Source organism: Castor canadensis, chromosome 13 (genome assembly GCF_047511655.1).
Source record: "Castor canadensis chromosome 13, mCasCan1.hap1v2, whole genome shotgun sequence".
Lineage (NCBI taxonomy): Eukaryota > Metazoa > Chordata > Mammalia > Rodentia > Castoridae > Castor > Castor canadensis.
The window spans coordinates 3,238,480-3,257,120 of NC_133398.1; the positions used below are offsets into that span (position 1 = coordinate 3,238,480).

Consider the following 18,641-nt stretch of genomic DNA (forward strand, 5'->3'; position numbering starts at 1 on the left):
GTATGTGAAGTTAAATAAAGCAGACACAGAAAGACAAGCACTGCCCAAGTTCACTTCCACGTGGAATCTGAAAGGCTCGTAGTAACAAGGGGTAGAATTACGGTTTCCAGAGCTGGGGTAAGAGGAGACACAGGTCCGAGGGCAAAGCCTTCAGCTGTCAGATTAATAACCACTGAAGACGCAAAGTAGAGGGGACCAACCACATCTAAGAATATTGTATCCTGTGCTTGGAATTCGCTAGGAGAGTCCATCTCAGTTGTTCTGGATATGCTAATTAGATTAATTGTGGTCATTACTTCATGCATACAGCTTTCAAAGCATTACATTATTTTCCCTAAATAAATGCAATTTTTGTTAGTCAGACTTCAATAAACCTGGAGAGGGAGAAATATATACTTCTAAAATTAGCCTTAAGTGCCAGGCGCCGGTGGCTCATGTCTATAATCCTAGCTCCTCAGGAGGCAGAGATCGAAGCCAGCCTGGGCAAATAGTTTGCGAGACCCTATCTTGAAAATACCTAACACAAAAAAGGGCTGGTGGAGTGACTCAAAGTGAGGGCCCTAAGTTCAAACCCCAGCACTGTAAAAAAAAGAAAAGAAAGACATTTAAAAAGTTAAAAGATAAACATTATGTCAGAAAAAGAACAGTGAAAATTTATCAAATAAAAGAAGGGATTAATAGAAAACAAACATACAACAAGATCAACAGTAGCAGGTCGGAGGAGTGGCTCAAGCTGTAGAGTGCCTACCTAGCAAGTGTAAAGCCTTGAGTTCAAACCCCCGTACCGCCAAAAAAACACAAAAGATCAACAAAACTAACAGGTGGCTCATTGAAGAGGCTAAGAAACTACACATAAAAAAAAAAAAAAAAGAAAAGAAAAAGAAAAAGGGCACAAGTAACAACAATTAAGAATTTAGGAGTCAGGCACGGTGACTCATTCCTGCAATCCTAGTTACTTCAGAGGCTGAATCAGGAGGATCAAGGCTTGAGGTCAGCCTGGGCAAAATAACCAAAACAAAGTGGATTGGAGGTGTTGCTCAAGGGGTAGAGTGTTTGCTTTGCAAGTGCAAAGCCCTGAGTTCAAATCCCAGTCCCACCAAAACCAAAAAAACAAAACAAGAATTAAAATAAGGATTCACTATGGAACCTATAGATGTTTAAAAGATATTTGTAAATCTAGCTAAGTGGACAAGTGCCTAGGAAAATACAGTTTACCAATACACACACAAGAAGAATAGACAGCTTGAAGTAGAAGGTTGGAGTGGCGAGGCCGGGGTGCAGCTCAGAGTTAGAGACTTGCCCAGCATGCGTGATGCCCTGACTTCAATCCCCAGGACTGCCCCTTGCCCTGAAATAAAGTAAAGGAGTCTGTAATTTGTGAAAGTTGTCAGAATTAAAATGGTGGAGTCACTTGGAGCTGGAGATGTAGCTCCGTGGTTGAGTGTTTGCCTAGCATGCACAAGGTCCCAGGTTCGATCCTTAGTACCACCAAAACAAAGCAAAAATGGAAGCAACTTTTGTCAAGCCCTAACAACAACAAATAATAGCAAGAATAAATGCTAGGATTGTGTGGAGGAGTGGGTCTCATGTGTGTGCTGATAACAGGAGCCTCATAGAAAAAACTCTTCTGCAAGGACGTCTGTCCAGCAGCTGCCTGTCCAACCTGGGGCTGGCGCCACCCTTGTTTTTGGTCCCAGAGGCCAAGAATCATTGATGCAAAAACAGCATATGCTGTTTTTTCACAAGCTTCACCTTGAAACTGAGGGAAACCCCAAATAAACCCACTAACTTCACTTGCTTTCAGTGGGCTTTAAAAATCACTAATTCCAGAGGTTGCACAGCTGGGCACTTTATTACCATTCTCCCGCTAGCTTTGCTGAAAACAACACCTCTGACTGTGGAACAGGATGATAACAGCTGCCTAGGTTACTTTTAGGGACTTGAAGGTGGTTTTTGTCAGTCAATTGACTCTTCGGTGGCTGATGAGCTCATGCTAGCGCTGCCATTTTCTGAACACACGTCCCATGCAGAGCCGTGGAGAGTGCATGCACACGCCGCTGATGACTTTCGGTCATACGATATCAGAGTCTGGTGGCAGTGGTGCTGGCAACTGCGTCCCAGAGGTCAGCGTCTCTGCCGGTGAGCACCGCCTAGCCTGGCCAGTCATGACAGTGTGTCGGTCACTGCCCACGCCACAGAAATCTTGCAGGTCTCGACTCTGCAAACCAGGTTCTGGCACTCCTGAGAGCACTGTTTGTCTCCGTGAATGGCTCTGTGGCACGACCGCTGCCCAGTGAGTCTGAGAAACTGTCACAGCTAAGAAGAACCCGCTGAGAAGAGTCAACAATGCAGCATGGTGTCCTGGAGAGGACCTTGGGACAGACAGAGGACATCAGGTAAAAAGGAAGGAAGTCTGAATAAAGTGTGGCTGTAGCTAATTCTAATATTCACATAGTACATTTGGCAACAAATGTGCTGCGCTAACCTCACAAGGAGACAGTTGGGTGTAGGGTACAGGGGAGCTGTACCATCTTTGCGATTTTTCTGTAATTCTAAAACAACTCTAAATTTTTTAAATACACCTTTTACTAGTGGAAAGGAGCCAGGCCTGGTGGTATATGCCTGTAATCCCACTACTCAGGAAGCTGAGGAAGGAGGAACCCAAATTCAAGACCAGCCTGGGCTACATAGTGAGACTTTGTCTCAACAAAACAAAAAGAGCGAAAAGTAGCCAGGCGCCAGTGGCTCACACCTGTAATCCTAGCTACTCAGGAAGTAGAGATCAAGAGGATCACAGTTCGAAGCCAGCCCAGGCAAATAGTTTGTGAGACCCTATCTTGAAAAAAACCCAACACAAAAAAAGGGCGGGTGGAGTGACTCAAGTGATAGAGTGCCTGCCTAGCAAGCATGAGGACCTGAGTTCAAACCCCAGTACTGCCAAAACAAAAAAAAAAAAAAGAAAAACAATGACAAGAAAAGCCACAGAACAAGAGAAACGAGAAAAAAATTGTGGTTGACATTATAAAAGTTATGATGGCTGCAGACCTGGTCTCAGAGAGAGCAAAACTCCTTGTCTAAGCCTCAGAGATTTTCCTGGTGGGATAAATTGCCTAGGACCAGATCTGCCAGAGGGAACCACTGCAAGGTTTGAGAAAAACGGAAATACCGATTGGCCAGTTTGCTTCTCTGACTGGACTCATAAACTTCATGACCACACAGGACGGCATGAGGCTGCAAAGTCCAGAGTTCTCTCGGGCCTGCCTCGCTTTCCCGAAGATGCTCTGTCGTTGCCTGCCGAGCCTGGGTGGGCTGAGCACTGGTTCAGTCTCTGGTTCACTGTTTTCATGATTTGAAAAATTTATTCTGCAGCCAGATAAAACCACCTTCGCTTTATTTTAACCTCGTTTGGGATTTCTCGGCTTACACAATATGTATGATTCAACCGTGACTTATCAGGGTCTAGCTGGAAGAGAGGAAACTGCACCAGTTGTCCGAACAGAGAGAAGTTAATATACGGCTTTATTCACTGGGTACAAAGTAGCTAGGCAGCTTTCAGAATAAAGAACCTGAAGTTAGGGCCGGGTGCATAGCTCAGTGGTTGAGTGTTTGCCTAGCATGCATGAGGCCCTGGGTTCTATCCCCAGGACTGTTGAAAAATAATGAATAAATAAAAATGTTGAGAAATTTGAAATTATCTTAAAGGCAAAAAGAAGTAACCTCCACCCTTAGGCGAAAGGAACAAAGGGGAAAAGACATAGACATAGTGATTAAAATTTAGAAAGGGAGAGACCCAGGCAGCTGCAACTCAGACCCCACCTGGAGTGTGCTGGCAGGGGTGCTGGCAGTGGTGTCACTGCTCTAAGAATAGGATCCCAAGAGGGCTGGGACCTGGACCTCAGCCCAGCAAGTTGGTGTCTCTGAGGGAGGCTATGCATAGACAGTTTTACGCATGTTGGGAAAACTGCAAACTGGCCCGGCTTGGGAACAAACCACTGTGGCTCCCGTAGTGAGGAATCATTGCTGGGGGTGGCAAGGGGACAGGAAGCCCAGGGTAGGGCGCAAACGAGGAGCAGAGGCCTCTAGCGCCCTTATCCATGGGACACAAACAGAGACGAAGGGTAGGTCTAGAAGAAATGGGTAAATGAACTGAACAGAAATTTTTTTCAAAGGCCCAAAATGGCCAAAAAACACATGAAGAAATGCTCAACATCCCTGGCCATAAAGGAAATGCAAATCAAAACCACATTAAGATTCCACCTCAAAAATAAACAAAAAACCCTCAAAAAACAAAAAAGATTCCACCTCACTCCTGTTATAATGGTTGCCATCAAGAACACAAACAACAAATGTTGGTGAGGATGTGAGGGAAAAGGAACACTTATGCTCTGTTGGTGAGAATATAAATTAGTGCAGCCACTGGGGAAAGCAGGATGGAGTTTCCTCAAAAAACTAAAAATAGATCTCCCATATGATCCAGCAATACCACTCCTAGGGATATACCCGAAGGAATGTGAGTCGGGTTACAACAAAGGCATTTGCACACCCATGTTTATTGCGGCACTATTCACAATTGCTAAGCTATGGAAACAGCCAAGATGCCCCACCACTGATGAATAGATTAAGAAAATGTGGTATTTATACACAATGGAATAGTATTCAGCCATAAAGAAGCACGAAATTTTGTCATCCACAGGTAAATGGGTGGAACTGGAGAACATCATGTTAGGTGAAGTTAACCAGGTTTAGAAAGACAGGGCCGAATGTTTTCTCTCATGTGGAAGACAGATACAAATATAAATACAACATCATACACATATACATATCTACACACATACACAGAACACGTTTCCAATAGTGCAACTGTTAGAGGAGACGAGGCGAGGAGGGAAAGAAAAAGAAAATGATACAGTGAATAATATGGAAATACGTCACATCTGTGTAGGAACAAGACAGCGAAATGCTTGAAAACTGCTGAACGTACGGGGTGGGGGAAAGGTGAGGAAGAGTAATCGAGAGGTTAGGTGGATTAAACTGCAGCATATTTACAGGTAGAATGCCAGGCTAACTCCGCTGAACAGTGAAGAGATGCTTAACGAAGGACGGGTACAGAACAGGCCATGCAGGGGGAGGGTATAAATAGCGGAGGGGGAGAGTTAGGGAAGAGGGTAAAGGAGGGTGAATATGGTGGATGTGCATTCTATACATGGGTGAATGAATATGGAACACCGAAGCCTGTCAGTCATTTTAAGAAAAGGGGGGAGAATAATGGAGGGAGGAATCAACCGGGGTACAACATATGCATACGTGGAAATGTCACGATGAGTCCCCCTGTATAGGTGCCATATACTAATGAAAACATTTTAAACGTAAGGAATGTCTAGAAACACTCTCACTGGGGATGGCCCAGAGGTGACAGGCGCTCCCGGCCAGCCCACCCCGTTGTTCAGCTTCCAAGCCAACATTCTACACGTCTCTGAACTTCCGCAGACCAAAAACCCTGACTCTGCCTCAGGAGACGCAACTGTCCTTTGTACGGGGTGACCCAGCGTCCCTATCCCCAGCTGAGGGGCTCTGGTGGTGGGGCTGGCCGGGCAGCCACAGAGGCTCCTTCTCCTGGCTGTCAATTATCCTTCATGCACTGCCTCCGACTTTCACCTGCTAAGTTGCAAAGTTACCCACAAAGCTTGCTGGAAATAATAGGGAGGGTGTGGAGAGGCAGAAAAGGTAGCTACATGCAAATCTATGGTTACTTCCCAAGCAAGGCAGGAAGGGACAGTGGCCATAGCCCTTGCTCCTAGGACAAATCGCCAGGCCATAGCTTACATTCAGCTATGTGGCTGCCTGTCCGGTTTTCTTTGCCCTCAGCAGGGTCTCGGCTGCAAGGAGGTGACTCATACCTTCATTCCAGAAGGGCGTAAACCCACAATCACCCTGCCAGTTTATGCACTTATTGTTTCTTTTTGAATGTTTGGTTGCTATAGCTTTACATTAACAACAACCAGCGGTGCTGGGGTTTGAATTCAGGACCTCCCACTTGCTAGGCTTGAGCTGTGCCCCCATCCTGTTTGGCTTAAGGTATTTTTCAGGAAGGGCCTCACATTTTTCCTCCCGAGGGCGGCCTGGATCATGACTGATGCCTCCTGAAGGTGCCTGGCTAGGATTTACTCAGGTCTACAAAGTCCTTGGATCGTGTCCTCCCCTTGAGCGTGAGTGGGTCTGAGCGACTCCCCCTTTAGGAGTGGTCGATGGCAGTCCACTGACTCTACCTGTCCAGGAAAGGGGATCAACTTCCACTGCGCCTACAGTGGAAGGAGACCCTTGGTGCTGCCAGACTCCAAGGCTCCCGCCAATGTCCAAGGCCTGTGAGCTTCCTGGAGAAGTCAGGAGCTGCTGGGATGCCTTCCTGATGAATGCATGCTTACAAGTCTGGGTCCCCTTATAGGTCAGAGCTCTGCGTTGCTCTCCTGCAGTGGCTCGAACACAGTTCCAGGAACCTGATGACTTAAAACAACAGAAATGTATTCTTACAGCTCTGGAGGGCAGAAGTTCAAAATTAAGCTGTGGGCAGAGCCACCCTCCCCACAGGGGCTCTGGGGTTTATTTGTTCTGTGCCTCTCCTGGCTGCCCAAGGTGTGAGATCTTCCTTGGCTCATGGCTGCATCACCCCAGCCTGTGCCTCTGTGTCCACATGGCCGCCTCCTCTTTTGTGTATCTAGACAAGCCCCCCATCCTGAACTCTACCGTCTGCTTCTGTGTCTCTAGAAGGATGTATCATTGCATTTTAGAGCAACCCAGGTGATCCAGGATGGCCTCCTTATTTCAAGATCCTAAGTTAGTTACGTCTGCAAAGACCCCTTTTTCCATAGAGGATCACATCTTTCAGGGATGAGATGCTCATAGATTTTGGGGGTACACCACTCACCCCACTCTATATACTAATGCAGAAATGTGTGCAGAAGAAAATGGAGGGACTGGTTATCTGGCCAGGCAGTGGCTAAGAGCAATGGAAATATCGCTTGTTCTAGGGAACGGGACAGAAGGCAAAACAACTGGTTAACTTGTCCCCTCTAGTCACCTCAGAGGTTGAACTCAATGACAGTCTCTGGAGGACCCAGAAATAGGGCCCAAAAAGAGGGATTCAGTGACACTGGCTAAGGTATGGGGTTTTTTTGTTTGTTTGTTTTTGTTTTTTTGTGAAGGGTTTTTTCGAGACAGGATCTCACAAACTATTTGCTTGGGCTGGCTTCCAATCAAGATTCTCCTGATCTCTGCCTCCTAAGAAGCTGGGATTACAGGTGTGAGATGCCCAATTTGGTGTGGGGTTTTTATGATGTTTTTTTCAAAGAGAATAAAAGGCTAAGACTCCTAAATTTGAGTTCCAGGCATGGTCCAACACCCAAGGTGCTGTCTGCTTGCAAGGCAGAGCCCTCTGGTGGCCTCTGTGGAGGTGCACATACCAGGCCTCTGCTGCCCTGGAGCTTCAGAGGATCAGGGGGCAAGATGTCCCAGTGGGTCATCTTGAGTCCCAGAGTCTCTCCTCCCAAGTCAGGGCCCTGGCCTGGGCCAGAGCCCAGCGGGGAGGCTGTAGAAGGCAGCTGTCCCAGAGCTCCTGGACATTGCCTGCTTTGCAGCTGCAGTGTGTGAAAGTCCCTTCCTATTTGCTGCCACCAGTCCTCTAGCTTTCCCTGGTTGGAATGGGGACCCTGCTCTCTGTTCACTGCTATTCTCCACTGCAGTCCTGCAACAGTCAAATTTCCGCGGTTCTGATGGTCACCCTTCCTTCCCTCCAGCCATTTGTCTGAACTGCTGCAGTCACCAGCAGGTCTGGTCCCCAGCGATCTCATTCCTCTGCCTGGGGAGAGGTTGTAATGATGGCTGCCTCCTGCCAGGGACCCCCAGTGTTCCATCTACTGTCAGCAATGGGTTCTTGTCCGCAGCTGGACAAAGGCTCCCGAGTCCCTAATGACACGTTGCAGTTGGCTTCCTTGGAGCCCTGAAGGTGGAGAGGTGCAGGGCAGAAAGACATTGGATGTTGTGCACCCAGCAAGACTGGCTTTGCCTAAAGGAGAGGTGGTGGGGTGGCTAGGAGACTTCAGGCCCTTTCTGGACTGCAGATTGACAGGCTCCTTGCCCCACTCTGGCCATGTGGTAAGAGGTGGAGGCACAGCTGTGCTGTGGGTGTCAGTGCAGCAGCTGTCAGCAAAGATCTGTTATGAGGGCAATGACAAAAGAGTGTCCAGTGTTTGGAAGCAGAGGTGTGCAGGGTTCGTGTGGCAGGACAGACCATGCAAACTTTGACCTTCATCTTGACCCTGGAAAGACATGAAAGAGGTGGCCACTGGCCAGAGGAGACCTCTAGCCTGTGCTTCAAGTGTGTCCCTACGAGTGTCCTCCTGAGGGCTTCTAAGTCTCAGGAGGACACCCTTTGGCTCTCTCCTTTCCCGAGTCACCATCCCATCGCAGAGATGTCTGGGATGGTACTTCCTGATTGAGCCTGGTGCCCTGGTCCGGTGGAAGCTATAGTTAAGGTTAAAACCTGTCTTCTCCCACTAGATGGAGCCAAGAAACCTTTGATGGCCCTGGCATCCCTCCTGCGGACAGATGAGGGAAGGCCCTGTGGAGCTCATTCAGCAGTGGGAATCACTGCTGGTTTCCGCTGGTGGCCATATTGCATCAGGGTGAAGCTCAGGATGTGTGCTGGGTGGAATGCAGTGCACCTGCCAGGGCTGACCCCTGTGCAGAAACAGCGTGGTGCTCTGCGGAACTCCGGGACCGCCCAGGAGGCAAGAGGCCAGGGCTGGCAGCCTCTGCTGTCCCTTCACACCTGACCTTCCTGGCTCTGTGGCAATCCTGGGCCATCTCCCTGTCATTCTGTGTCTCCGCAGGCATCAGACAGGGTGGGTGCTTAGGAAGTACTTCTGGATGGGCAGATGGGTGGGATAGAAGGATGGATAGGTAGATGGATGGGTGGATGTGGTTGGGCGGGTAGGTAGAGGGATGAGCTCATGTTGGGTACTGTGCTGGGTGCTGTGAAGACAGTGAAGCGATCACCCCACAGTCATGTGGACATCACAGGGACTCTAAGGGAGGTGTAGAAGGCACTTCCCTTCAGGAAGTGTTGAATGAACTGAGTTTTAGGAGACACAAATTTCCCAGTGGGCTATGCTCCAGAGGACCCTCTGCTCAGTTTAATTAATTTAAAAATTGATACTCTATTCCATTTTGGCAAACATTTAAATCTATTTGAAACTGCTTTGGCATGAAGATCTACTTTTTCAACTGTGAGTTTTAAGAATCATAAATATAGATCAAATGGTTCTGGTGGAAATGTAGGGTTCAAATGGAAATGTGCTATAAGTGTAAGATACACACTATATTCGGAAGATATGAGAAAAGGATGCAAAATGTCTCTTTAATAAAGTTTCACGTTGATTGCATATTAGAATGATCACATTTCAGATACAGTGGATTAGGTAAAATATATTATTAAAATTGATTCCACTTGTAATGAATTATTAGTCAGCCATAAAAAGGAAGGAAGCACTTACTGGTGTGTTCTATATGAGAAGCTAGACACAAAAGGCCACCTGTTGTGTGATTCCAGTTATGCATAGTGTCCCAGATGGGCACATCCATGGGGACAGAAAGCAGAGGAGTGCTTGCCAGGGCTGGGGGTGGGTGGTGGTGGGGATGACAGTTAAGGAGTATGGGGTCCTTTTGGGAGTGATGCAAGTGTTCCAAGGTTTGGAGCAATTGTGCTGTGGCCTATCAGGGAGGCAGTCTGGCAGGTGGGGTTGTCATGTGCTCTTGGCTATGCCAACCTCTTGCCTTACAAGGTGGCAAAGCTGGGGGAGACCCAGAAGGACCCAGACGACGGGCATCCTGCTCAGGTGGAAGGGCGGTATTGGATGTTGGTAAGGGTGGTGTCAGGCCCTCCTGGGCTGTGCTCCCTACTCATGGCTGCTGCTTCCTTTCACAAAACCAACATTTCCAGCAGCCAGGGAGTGCTCAGTGGAACCTGACCGGGAGCCTGTTCAGTGACATTGGGACCCCAGCATCACCCCTGGGTGCTGCCACTCACATCCGGTCAAATGGGGCTTGGCCCTCACCCTGTCCTATTGGAGCCTTCCTCTTCCACATCTAGGTGACTTGGTGGCACTGGGATGAGGCGCCTCCTGCAGAAGTCAGTCTGTCCAACTCAACTTCTCAGCCTCCTGCTGACAAGTGGGTTCCTTCTTAGAGATGGGTGTCCCTGCTTTACAGCCTTGACTGAGTAGCCCCAAATCATGGTCCTCTAAGAAGCAGGCCTCAGAGGACACCATCCTGGTGTACTAAACAGTCATCAGAAAATGTGTGGCAGCTAGATTTCAGAGATTACAGTTTAGGGTAGAATGGATGGATTATAGGGTTTGAATTAATCTTCAAAGTTGACACACGTAGCAGTAAAAAGTCTACATTTTGTCTTTTCAAATGAAATGTAAAAAGCCCACACCCAACAATCCAGTCAGTCATACTCCAACCCCACGGTGGGCCAGATGGTCTTTTTCTACACCTATAATTTCCCGGGAAATTGTGACAGCTGAATTTGCATGATGCAACTTCAAATGGAATTTGCAAATGTGTGCATTCATGTGGTTTGGATGTGAGAATAATTCTTCCACCCAGTCATGTTGGGAAAACACACACTTCCCATTCCCCATGAACAAAGCCGCGCTCAGCGATGGACGGAGGGATGTGTGTGGGGTGAGCAGATAGATTCAGGGACAGGTGGATAGCAGGAGGGAGGAGAGCAGAGGCGGATAGGCAGCTGGGGTGACACTGCAGTTGACTGGCTAATGACTGAGTGCATGGACACCCTTAGTTCCTTTGTGGCGTTAGAATTCACACTGGTCCAGCCCCACTGCTCCAGGTGGACTCGGCTCCCTGCACTTGTGACTCTTGGTCACCTTCCTCCTCACCCCTGGAGGTGGGCCTGAGATTTGGGTGGGTGGGATTTTTCCCCTCTGTGAGCGAACCCAAAGTCTCCTTTGAGTTGGTGCACCTGAACTGCTCATCACACACACAGCAGACATTCAGAATAGAGTTTACAACGGGTTTCCATGCATTCATTGCCATGCATCTCGCCCGAGAGCCTCCTACGGACTGAGGCGCACCTTGCCCATGCATTTCCATTGCCTGGCCAGGAACTAGGATCAAGGGAGGACTGTGATTGGCTTAGGACCATCCAGCAGCGAGGCCTGGGTCTCCTAACTTGTCTGTTCTCCAGGCTAACCCCCAGCACCCCTGAGCAGCCCAATGACAGGGCTGGACAGCCAGCTGACTGCACTGCCCTCAGCACCACCAGGGGGCAGCAGATGAACGTCCGCACTGCTGGCTGGGAGTCCTCTGTCCCAGACCTGGCTGGTTTTGGTTGGCTCCCTGTCCAGACAGGAAGGCCAAGGGCAGGGGGATAGAGCCCCCTTTCATGCTGAGAGAGTTACTTGGGGAGAACACACATGCACGAATGGGGCAGCATCAGCAGGGGGTCCCAGGTAAGGCATTGGGGGGAGGCCTCTTCTGCCCCAACAATGGGCCAAGCCTCTGAACAGTTGTTCCCAGCTTATTTCTCAAGCAAGTCTGAGAAATGATGGTGGTGAGAGGACCTCATTGCAAAGTAGAGGAGACAAGTGCAGTCCTCATGACAGCCAGTCTCAGAGCAGAGCCTGGGGGTGCTGCACCGGGCTGGAGCTCCAGACACCTGTTTCCAGGTTAGCAATTCCTTTCTCAGGGAGATGCTGGAGGGGTCCGCCTGTGGCCCCCTTATCTCACTGCTCCTTGGATGGCTCATCCCCCTCCCCAAGGAAGGTCCCTTTCCTTTGCCTGTTCACAAAAGTGCCCTACTGTTTTCTCAGAAGTAGACGCCCAGACAGGAGCTGCAGTCCTGGCAAGGGCTGGCTCCTCTCTGGCCTCTCTATGGGCCTTACCCTGCTCTGGTCCCATGCTTCCTCTCAGGCTGGGAAGAAGCAAGCTGACTCTGCAGAGGGCATTCCTAGCATAGGACCCCATAGCCAGCCTCTGTGTGGAGGGGTCCTCTCTGGGCTTGTAGTGAGGAGGGGGTTCCGTCCTGCTTTGGCCCCTGCCAGGCAGGCAGAGAGAGAAGGGCGACTGGGTTGTGGGGTGGCCGAGTTCAGCTGCTCGTCCACACTTGGGGGCTAGTCACACTGCCCGCAAGACAGCCAATCTCAGAGCAGGGCTTGGATCTGTCCAGGGTTTGCTAGTACCTCGGCACTCAGACGATCAGCACCAGGGCCCTGACTCTTATGTAATTTCCATCGCAGAATCTGCTCTTTCTACGCTTGAAGCCCCTCCCATTGGCCCACGAGGCCTAGGACTGAACATTCTCGCTGCCTGTCCTTCCCCGAAGCAATCACGGAGGCTGGCTGTGTCCCTGGGGAAAGGGCTTCCTGCTCACTCTTTCCTACTCATGTCATGCGTATTCCGCCCTAGAAGCCAGCTCTGCCCTCTGAGAACAGGGAATCCGGCCTTCGGAGGCATCGTGGGGTCCCTGGCAAGAGTGGAGGACCGGAACCGGGCTCTGGGGAGACCTGCATCCATGAATCCCCAGCCTCAATTAACTCCTCTGGAGTAGCTTGATGGGCCAAGCAGGCGCGAGAAGCCTAGCCCAGCCGGGTGTGCCCTCCCGGGCCTATCTCTCCTGACCCACCAGCCGAGGGCGCGTAGCGTGCCGGGGACCATCTCCTGACCTCCCCGGAGGTCCAGCGGCATACTGGAGGGGCGCAGGGACAAGGATCCCCATCATTCCGCAGGTGAGATCGCTTGCCGCGGGCGAGGGCTCCCCAGAAGTCCAGGGCCCTTTGGAGAAAGACGGCGGGCCCGGGACCTGAGCCGCAGCCTCAGCCCTCTGCAACTTTCGCGGGCTGTCGCGGGGCAGGAAGTGGGCAGGGGGAGCGGAGGAGGTGCTTGGGTCGCGGGGAGGCGCCAGGCGAGGGTGCTGGCTCCGCCCCCGGCCCCGCCCGGCCGTGGCCGCGCCCCCTGCGCCCCCAGCGCCCCGGAGCAGCGAAGCCTTGGAGTCCGATCGCCGGGCTACGAACGCAGAGGCTGCGGGCGGGGCGAACAAAGCGGCGGCGGCGCAGGCGGCTCAGACCCGGGACGCACAGAGCGAGCGACCCGCCGGGCCTTTGTCTCGGGCGGGGCAGGAGCAGCGGCCGCCGCGGGGCGCCCCGAGCGCAGAATGCGGCGCCCGGCGGGGCGGATCGGGGAGCGCTGCGGCGGTGGGAGGCGTGGAGCCCGGCCCGGGGCCCGAGTGGACTTGTGTGTGTGAAGGGGAGACCCAGAGCGCTGCCCGGCGCCCGCCCTGTGGCCGCACGTGGGCGGGAGCGGCGGCCCGAGAGGAGCTCCAGGAGAAGGAGGAGGAAGAGGAGGGACGCGCGGCGGCGCAGCGGGGACCCGGGGCCGCCCGCGCGAAGCCCCGCCCCGGCCGCTGAGCCCCTCGCGGGCGGGCGGGATGCCCCGCGGCTGCCGCACTTTGGCCGGAGCGCTGTCCTGAGCCAGCCGGTTCAGCATCTGCGGCGAGTGCGGCGAGCGCACGGGCGCCGCGGGCGCCATGGAGCAGTGGCGGCAGTGCGGCCGCTGGCTCATCGACTGCAAGGTCCTGCCGCCCAACCATCGGGTCGTGTGGCCCTCGGCCGTGGTCTTCGACCTGGCGCAGGCGCTGCGCGACGGCGTCCTCCTGTGCCAGCTGCTGCACAATCTCTCCCCCGGCTCCATCGACCTCAAGGACATCAACTTCCGGCCACAGATGTCCCAGGTGAAGGTCCGGACGTGGCGGGAGGGGCCCCGGAGCTCTGGCGTTTGCGCCGCGGGGCGCGCGAGCCGGAACGCCGAGGTCGCCGCGGCGGGAGGCCGGGGCACTGTGGCTGGGGCGATCGAACTGGGACGTCGGCGGGCGGCTGGCGGGAGTGGGGGGAGCGGTAGAGATGAGGCTCGCCTCCATCCTTCCGAGCCGGCTCCACCTAGCCGCTATCCCCGAAGGCGCGAAGTTGGCCAAAGTCCCCCAAGCCCGGGGTGCGCCTCCGCCGCCCGCCGGTACTACCCGGGTGCACTCATTCCCCGGCTGCACCTCCCAGCGTGGAGGGGGATTCCAGCTCCGGAGAGCACTGTCGTTCCCCTCCAGGGCCTGGGCGCCCAGGCCCCGCGAGTGTCCCTTCCGCCCCGGGAGCCTGCCGCGCCGGGTGGCCGCGCCGGGGACCGCGTCTTCGGGCTTCGCGCCTGGTGGCTGGAGCCGGTGGAGGACGAGCAGGCGCTCTGGCTGCGCCGGCCCCGGGCGGGGCGGGGCGGGGCGGGGGTTCCCGGGGCCGCCCCCCTCTCCCGCCTCCGCCCCCTGCAGGACCTGGGCCCGGGGCAAATGACCTCAGGGCTCTCAAATCTGGCCGGCTTCCTCACCCGCCTCCCTTCGGGCCCTCAAATGTGGCCTTTGTCGCGGCGAAGGCAAGCATGTGACCGCAGGGCCGGGCAGGAAGATGTCCGCTCCGCTGGCCGGAGCTGCTTTTCTTGGCCGCTCGAAGGGAACTTGGCTGAGAGTTAAGCAGAATCCAGGCTTGCGGCCTGCCCTCTGGGGGTCACAGAACCCCCACCCCATCGCGCTTGGACCGGATCCGGGAGGCAAACGGGGCTGCGGGAGGAGGGCATTCCGGGTCCACCTAGTACTGTCCAGGTGCGACCTGCCTGCTAGCTCGGTCACCTCTGTCCCAGCCACCAGCCTTAGGCAACTCCAAGTGGACAGCGACCATTCACTAGTGGGACTTAGGGAAGCTGGTGTCCAGGAGGGAGGGATGGAGTGAGTCACGGATCTTAACTGTTCCAGCCCCTGCTGGCCTCAGCCCTTTGGTGATGTCTGCCTTTCTGAGGAGATGGGGCTGCCTCTCCAGGGTGGATGACAAAGGAGAGAGAGCCTGGAAGGGGAGGGGGACGGAAAGGAGAGGGGCTCCCTCCTTCTCGGTGATAATTTCCTAGTACTCCTCGCAGACAGCCCAGAGAAGGAACCCTCAGGGCCTCCTTGCAGCCGGCACCTACACGACCTAGTGGGGGCTCAAAGTGACCCTGCAGAGTACTTTCACAGACTGTCCTCTGTCCTCACAACCCCCTGGGGGCTGGGGAGTACTCACCCATTTTATGGCTGAAGAAACTGAGGGGAGGTGGGGCTGCTACCTTCATAGCCTTGACTGAACTGCGGGGGACCTAGGCTGGCTTGCTCCAGGCCATTTCCACTGATTTGTGGGAAGGCTGGGATGGGTGGGTCTGGCTGATTGGCGGGGAGGGGCTCAGACCCGCTGGGGAGTGGCTGGGTGCTCCCTGTCTCTCCCCAGCTGTGGTTTGGCCAGGATGGGAGGAGGGTCACTGCTAGGGCAGCTCCTCAGGTCCCATGAGCAGTACTGACATTGACACAATCCCCTTGAGGCCCTGCCCCAGTCCTCTACACCTGTAGAGGGGTGTTAAGGGGGCTGGGTGGCAGGGAGAACAGGCGGGCATGTGTCCGTGTGGCCATATGCTCTTACTGAATTCTGGCAGTGTCAACTCCCAGGTGGGTGACAGCCTTCAGGGCCTCATTTCCTCCCTGCCACAGTGTGAGGTTGCTAAGGGCAGGCACAGAATGCCCCAGTGCGGTGCTCAAAAAATGTTAGGGACTTCAGAGGCACCATCTAGACGTTGTGGCTGAGGGCTGAGATCCTGTATTCACTGGCCCTCACAGAGGGTGGGCTGGTCACACGGTTTCTGCTTCCTGCTTAGGCCCCTCTGCAGTGCTTGGTGAAGCTGTGTGGTGTTGGGGTTGGCTAGTGGTGTCATCTCTATAGTCACAAGTGCAGAAACCACTGTCTTTATAATGGCTGGCTGGGCTGGCTGTGCAGGGGCGGGAGAGGCACTTCACGCCTCTCTGGGCACTGCTCTTTACTGTTGGGAAGCTCACATTTCTTATGGGGGGAGGGAGATGTCATCTTGGTCTAGGGTGGTTGGATCACAGGAAAAGTCACAGCTGTCTTTTCTGCCCTGCGCTGCCTTGGGCTAGGCACAATCCCCGATTCATAGTTGAGACAGGTAAAGGTCAGTGAATTCCGGTGACTTACCCCAGGTCTCCCAGCTAGTCAGTGACAAAAGTATCTTATGAACTTGGTTCTCCTTACATTGTGACTTCAGAAGACCTCTCTACACCCGCCTTGCTATCTTGCGGACTTTCTGATGGATGCTTGGACCTCATTTTTGGGCTTTTCATGGTGTGCATCTGCTTTCTTTTTATTTATTTATTTATTTAGCATCTGCTTTCTTCTGGCTGAGGGGGCAAGGGTGTGCCTGTGTTCTGTGGGACTCTGGCATGACAGAGGCAAGGGTCCTTCTGCAAGGCATACAGGCCTTCCTCCCTGCCTTCCATGGTATCCAGCTCACAGGCCTCTGCGATGATCCCTTTTGGAAGGCCACACGGCTTCATGGTGACATCCTGTCTTCACAGCGTTAGGAGTGTTCTTCCCACTTGGAGTTTATCCTAGTTGGGTTATTGGGCCTAGAGGAGCGCAACAGTGATGTGCATTTATTGAGCACCTGCTGTGTACAGAGCCATGTGTTAGGAGAGGGTCACAGAGAGGTTCACTTGCTCACTTTGTTGTGCTCTCCTGGAGCGGGCAGGATGCACTTTTTTATTTTATCCAAAATGCCTGGAAGCCACCTTGGGTTTAATTAAACTAATGAGGTAAGGGCACAGTCTGCTGATCTAAGAAGGACTGTGTGGCTGAAGCAGCTGTGGTTGTGAGGTCCTGAGGGTGCCATGCCAGAAGATGGTCCTTGCGTCTGTTCTGCCGTGGCCCATTACCCACCCAGCTCTGTTATACCCACGTCACCCTGATGGTCTTTTCCTCATTGGACATCGGTGGCTTGTCTGTAGGGAGGGCCCAGGCAACCAGGGTTTGACCCCCCCGCAATGCCTTCACTCCCTCAGCTCTTTGCCTTTCCCCTGACCCTCCAGCCTGGCCACCTTTTGCCCCCTCCCCTATGCCTTTTCTGTTTGTGCCTGTCTGTGCTCTTTCAGAAAGACCAATACCTGCTTCCAGCCTGGTTCGTCTTGTTGGAGCTGGTGGTGAGGCCCCTCCAGGGAGCCTCTTCTGATTGCTTTCTCCTGTACCAAGGCATTGTGAGCCTTGTCTGGACTCCTGGCGTTCCAGGTACTGTTCTCTGAAACTCAGGTCTTGGGTTGCTTTAGAGTGTGAAGGTCCAGACTGGGAGCTCGTTCCTCTCCGCAGGACCACATCACCTCTGGACCCCAGGGACCTGCCTCCTTCACAGAATGCTGCTCTGTCATTCCTTGGTTCCTTCCTTCAGGGACTAATTCCCAAGCCTCTGCTGCGTGCTGCACCACCCTCATGCCTGGGGAGGAGCAGGAGGGAGCAGGCCAGGGCCAGTCCCTGCTGTCGTGGAGTCTAGTTTAGAAGGACAGCCAGCGGGTTGCTGACTGAGGAAGTGGTTGTCTGATACTCCAAGAGTCCTGAGTGCAAACAAGGGCTCCTCTGTAGCCACAGCAGAGCCATCTGAATCCGGAGGCAGCAGCCGTAGGTAATCAGTTCAGGTTCCCCAGTCGTCCCAGTCAGTGTTCTTCACAGCAGAAGTGACCTGGGAGCCTCAGCTGCACCCACTTCCCTCGAGCTTCTCTCTGCCAGGGATGGGGTCTGTCTTTGGTTTCCATGGTCTTGATGCTTTGGAAGGTCACAGGCTCCTTTGGTTGCAGGACATGCCCCAGTTTGGGTTGGTCTGATGCCTCCTCATGATTAGGTTCAGGCCTGGCACCTGTAAGGGCACACCTCAGCCTTGTCCCATTGCTGGGGATGTCAAGTTTAATAATGGATTGAAGTGGGGTCGGCAGACTTCTCTACTGTGGTCATTCTGTTCCCTGTTCTGTAACCGTGTTTAAAAGAAGGCACTTGGAGACAATACAAATACCTATTTCTGTCCTCCTTTTTCCTTCTCTCTCTCTCTTCTCCCTGTCCCTCCCTCTCCCTCTTTCTGTTCTTTCCTCCCTCTCTCTCCCTTCTTTTTCTTCTCCTCCCAGTCTGGGCTGTGCTTCCTGTTCCATCCCGTGCATTATGGTCTGTTGCTAGCATTATTTACGTTGCTGTGCACATTGTTTCGGGGCGGACAGTGGGAACTGCTCCAGGCTGGCCTCCGTGTATCTTCCTGGCACGCACCCAGTCACTCTGGGAGCTCCTCGGTCTTTCTGGCACAAGATGTTCTCTGCTCATCTTGTGTTTTTCTTTGTCCCAGGTCAGGAATTGGCCATTTCTCCCACGGACTCTGGCTTCTTGGTAGAGGAGAGAGGTATTTAGAAGCAAAGATCGGGCGAGGTGTGCTTAAGGCTCCTGGGATGCTCTTGCTTCTTGGTGCTCTCCGTTCTGGTCTGGAGCTGATGTATGTGTGCAAGAGTGTACGTGTATTTGTGTGTGCTCACTTGTGTGCATACACGTCACATGCAGATTTGTCTTCTATGCATATCAGTGCTGCCACACAGAAAGGTAATGTGTTACATCTGTATTTAAAAATTTCCAGCGGTCATATTTAAAAATTAAGATATAGGTAACACTTTTTTTTTTTTCCTTTGGGACAGT

The 18,641-nt window shown here is 53.0% G+C and overlaps 2 protein-coding genes across 5 annotated transcripts in view; one reads left to right on the forward strand and one right to left on the reverse strand.

Annotated features, from left to right (window-relative positions):
* Positions 1 to 1,831: 1,831 nt before the first annotated feature.
* On the reverse strand, positions 1,832 to 13,605 carry LOC141415690 (uncharacterized). The gene is made up of 3 exons (XM_074052662.1): positions 13,152 to 13,605; positions 12,744 to 13,098; positions 1,832 to 2,372 (listed from the first exon to the last, which is right to left on the reverse strand). The coding sequence occupies exons 1-3, from the start codon at positions 13,603 to 13,605 to the stop codon at positions 2,072 to 2,074; spliced, it is 1,110 nt and encodes a 369-aa protein (XP_073908763.1). The 3' UTR covers positions 1,832 to 2,071.
* Vav2 (vav guanine nucleotide exchange factor 2) overlaps positions 13,033 to 18,641 on the forward strand; it is a 173,353-nt gene continuing 167,744 nt past the window's right edge. For 2 of the 4 annotated variants that reach the window (XM_074052877.1, XM_020177354.2), the window contains exon 1: positions 13,034 to 13,807. In XM_074052877.1, the coding sequence (XP_073908978.1) occupies positions 13,604 to 13,807 (204 nt within the window). In that variant the 5' untranslated portion in view covers positions 13,034 to 13,603. Of the gene's footprint in view, positions 13,808 to 18,641 lie in introns of all 4 variants that reach the window. The other 2 variants (XM_074052876.1, XM_020177351.2) reach the window with 2 other exon arrangements.

What these genes read in the sequence shown, in the direction of transcription:
- LOC141415690 (XM_074052662.1), bottom strand. Translation starts at nt 13,605, where the DNA reads ATGGCGCCCGCGGCGCCCGTGCGCTCGCCGCACTCGCCGCAGATGCTG. An exon ending in GCGGGTCGCTCGCTCTGTGC is followed by an intron (nt 13,099 to 13,151) that starts GTCCCGGGTCTG and finishes CCCCGCCCGCAG; the next exon opens with CCTCTGCGTTCGTAGCCCGG. An exon ending in GCCGCTGGACCTCCGGGGAG is followed by an intron (nt 2,373 to 12,743) that starts GTCAGGAGATGG and finishes GTCTGTCCCAAG; the next exon opens with GTCCTCTCCAGGACACCATG.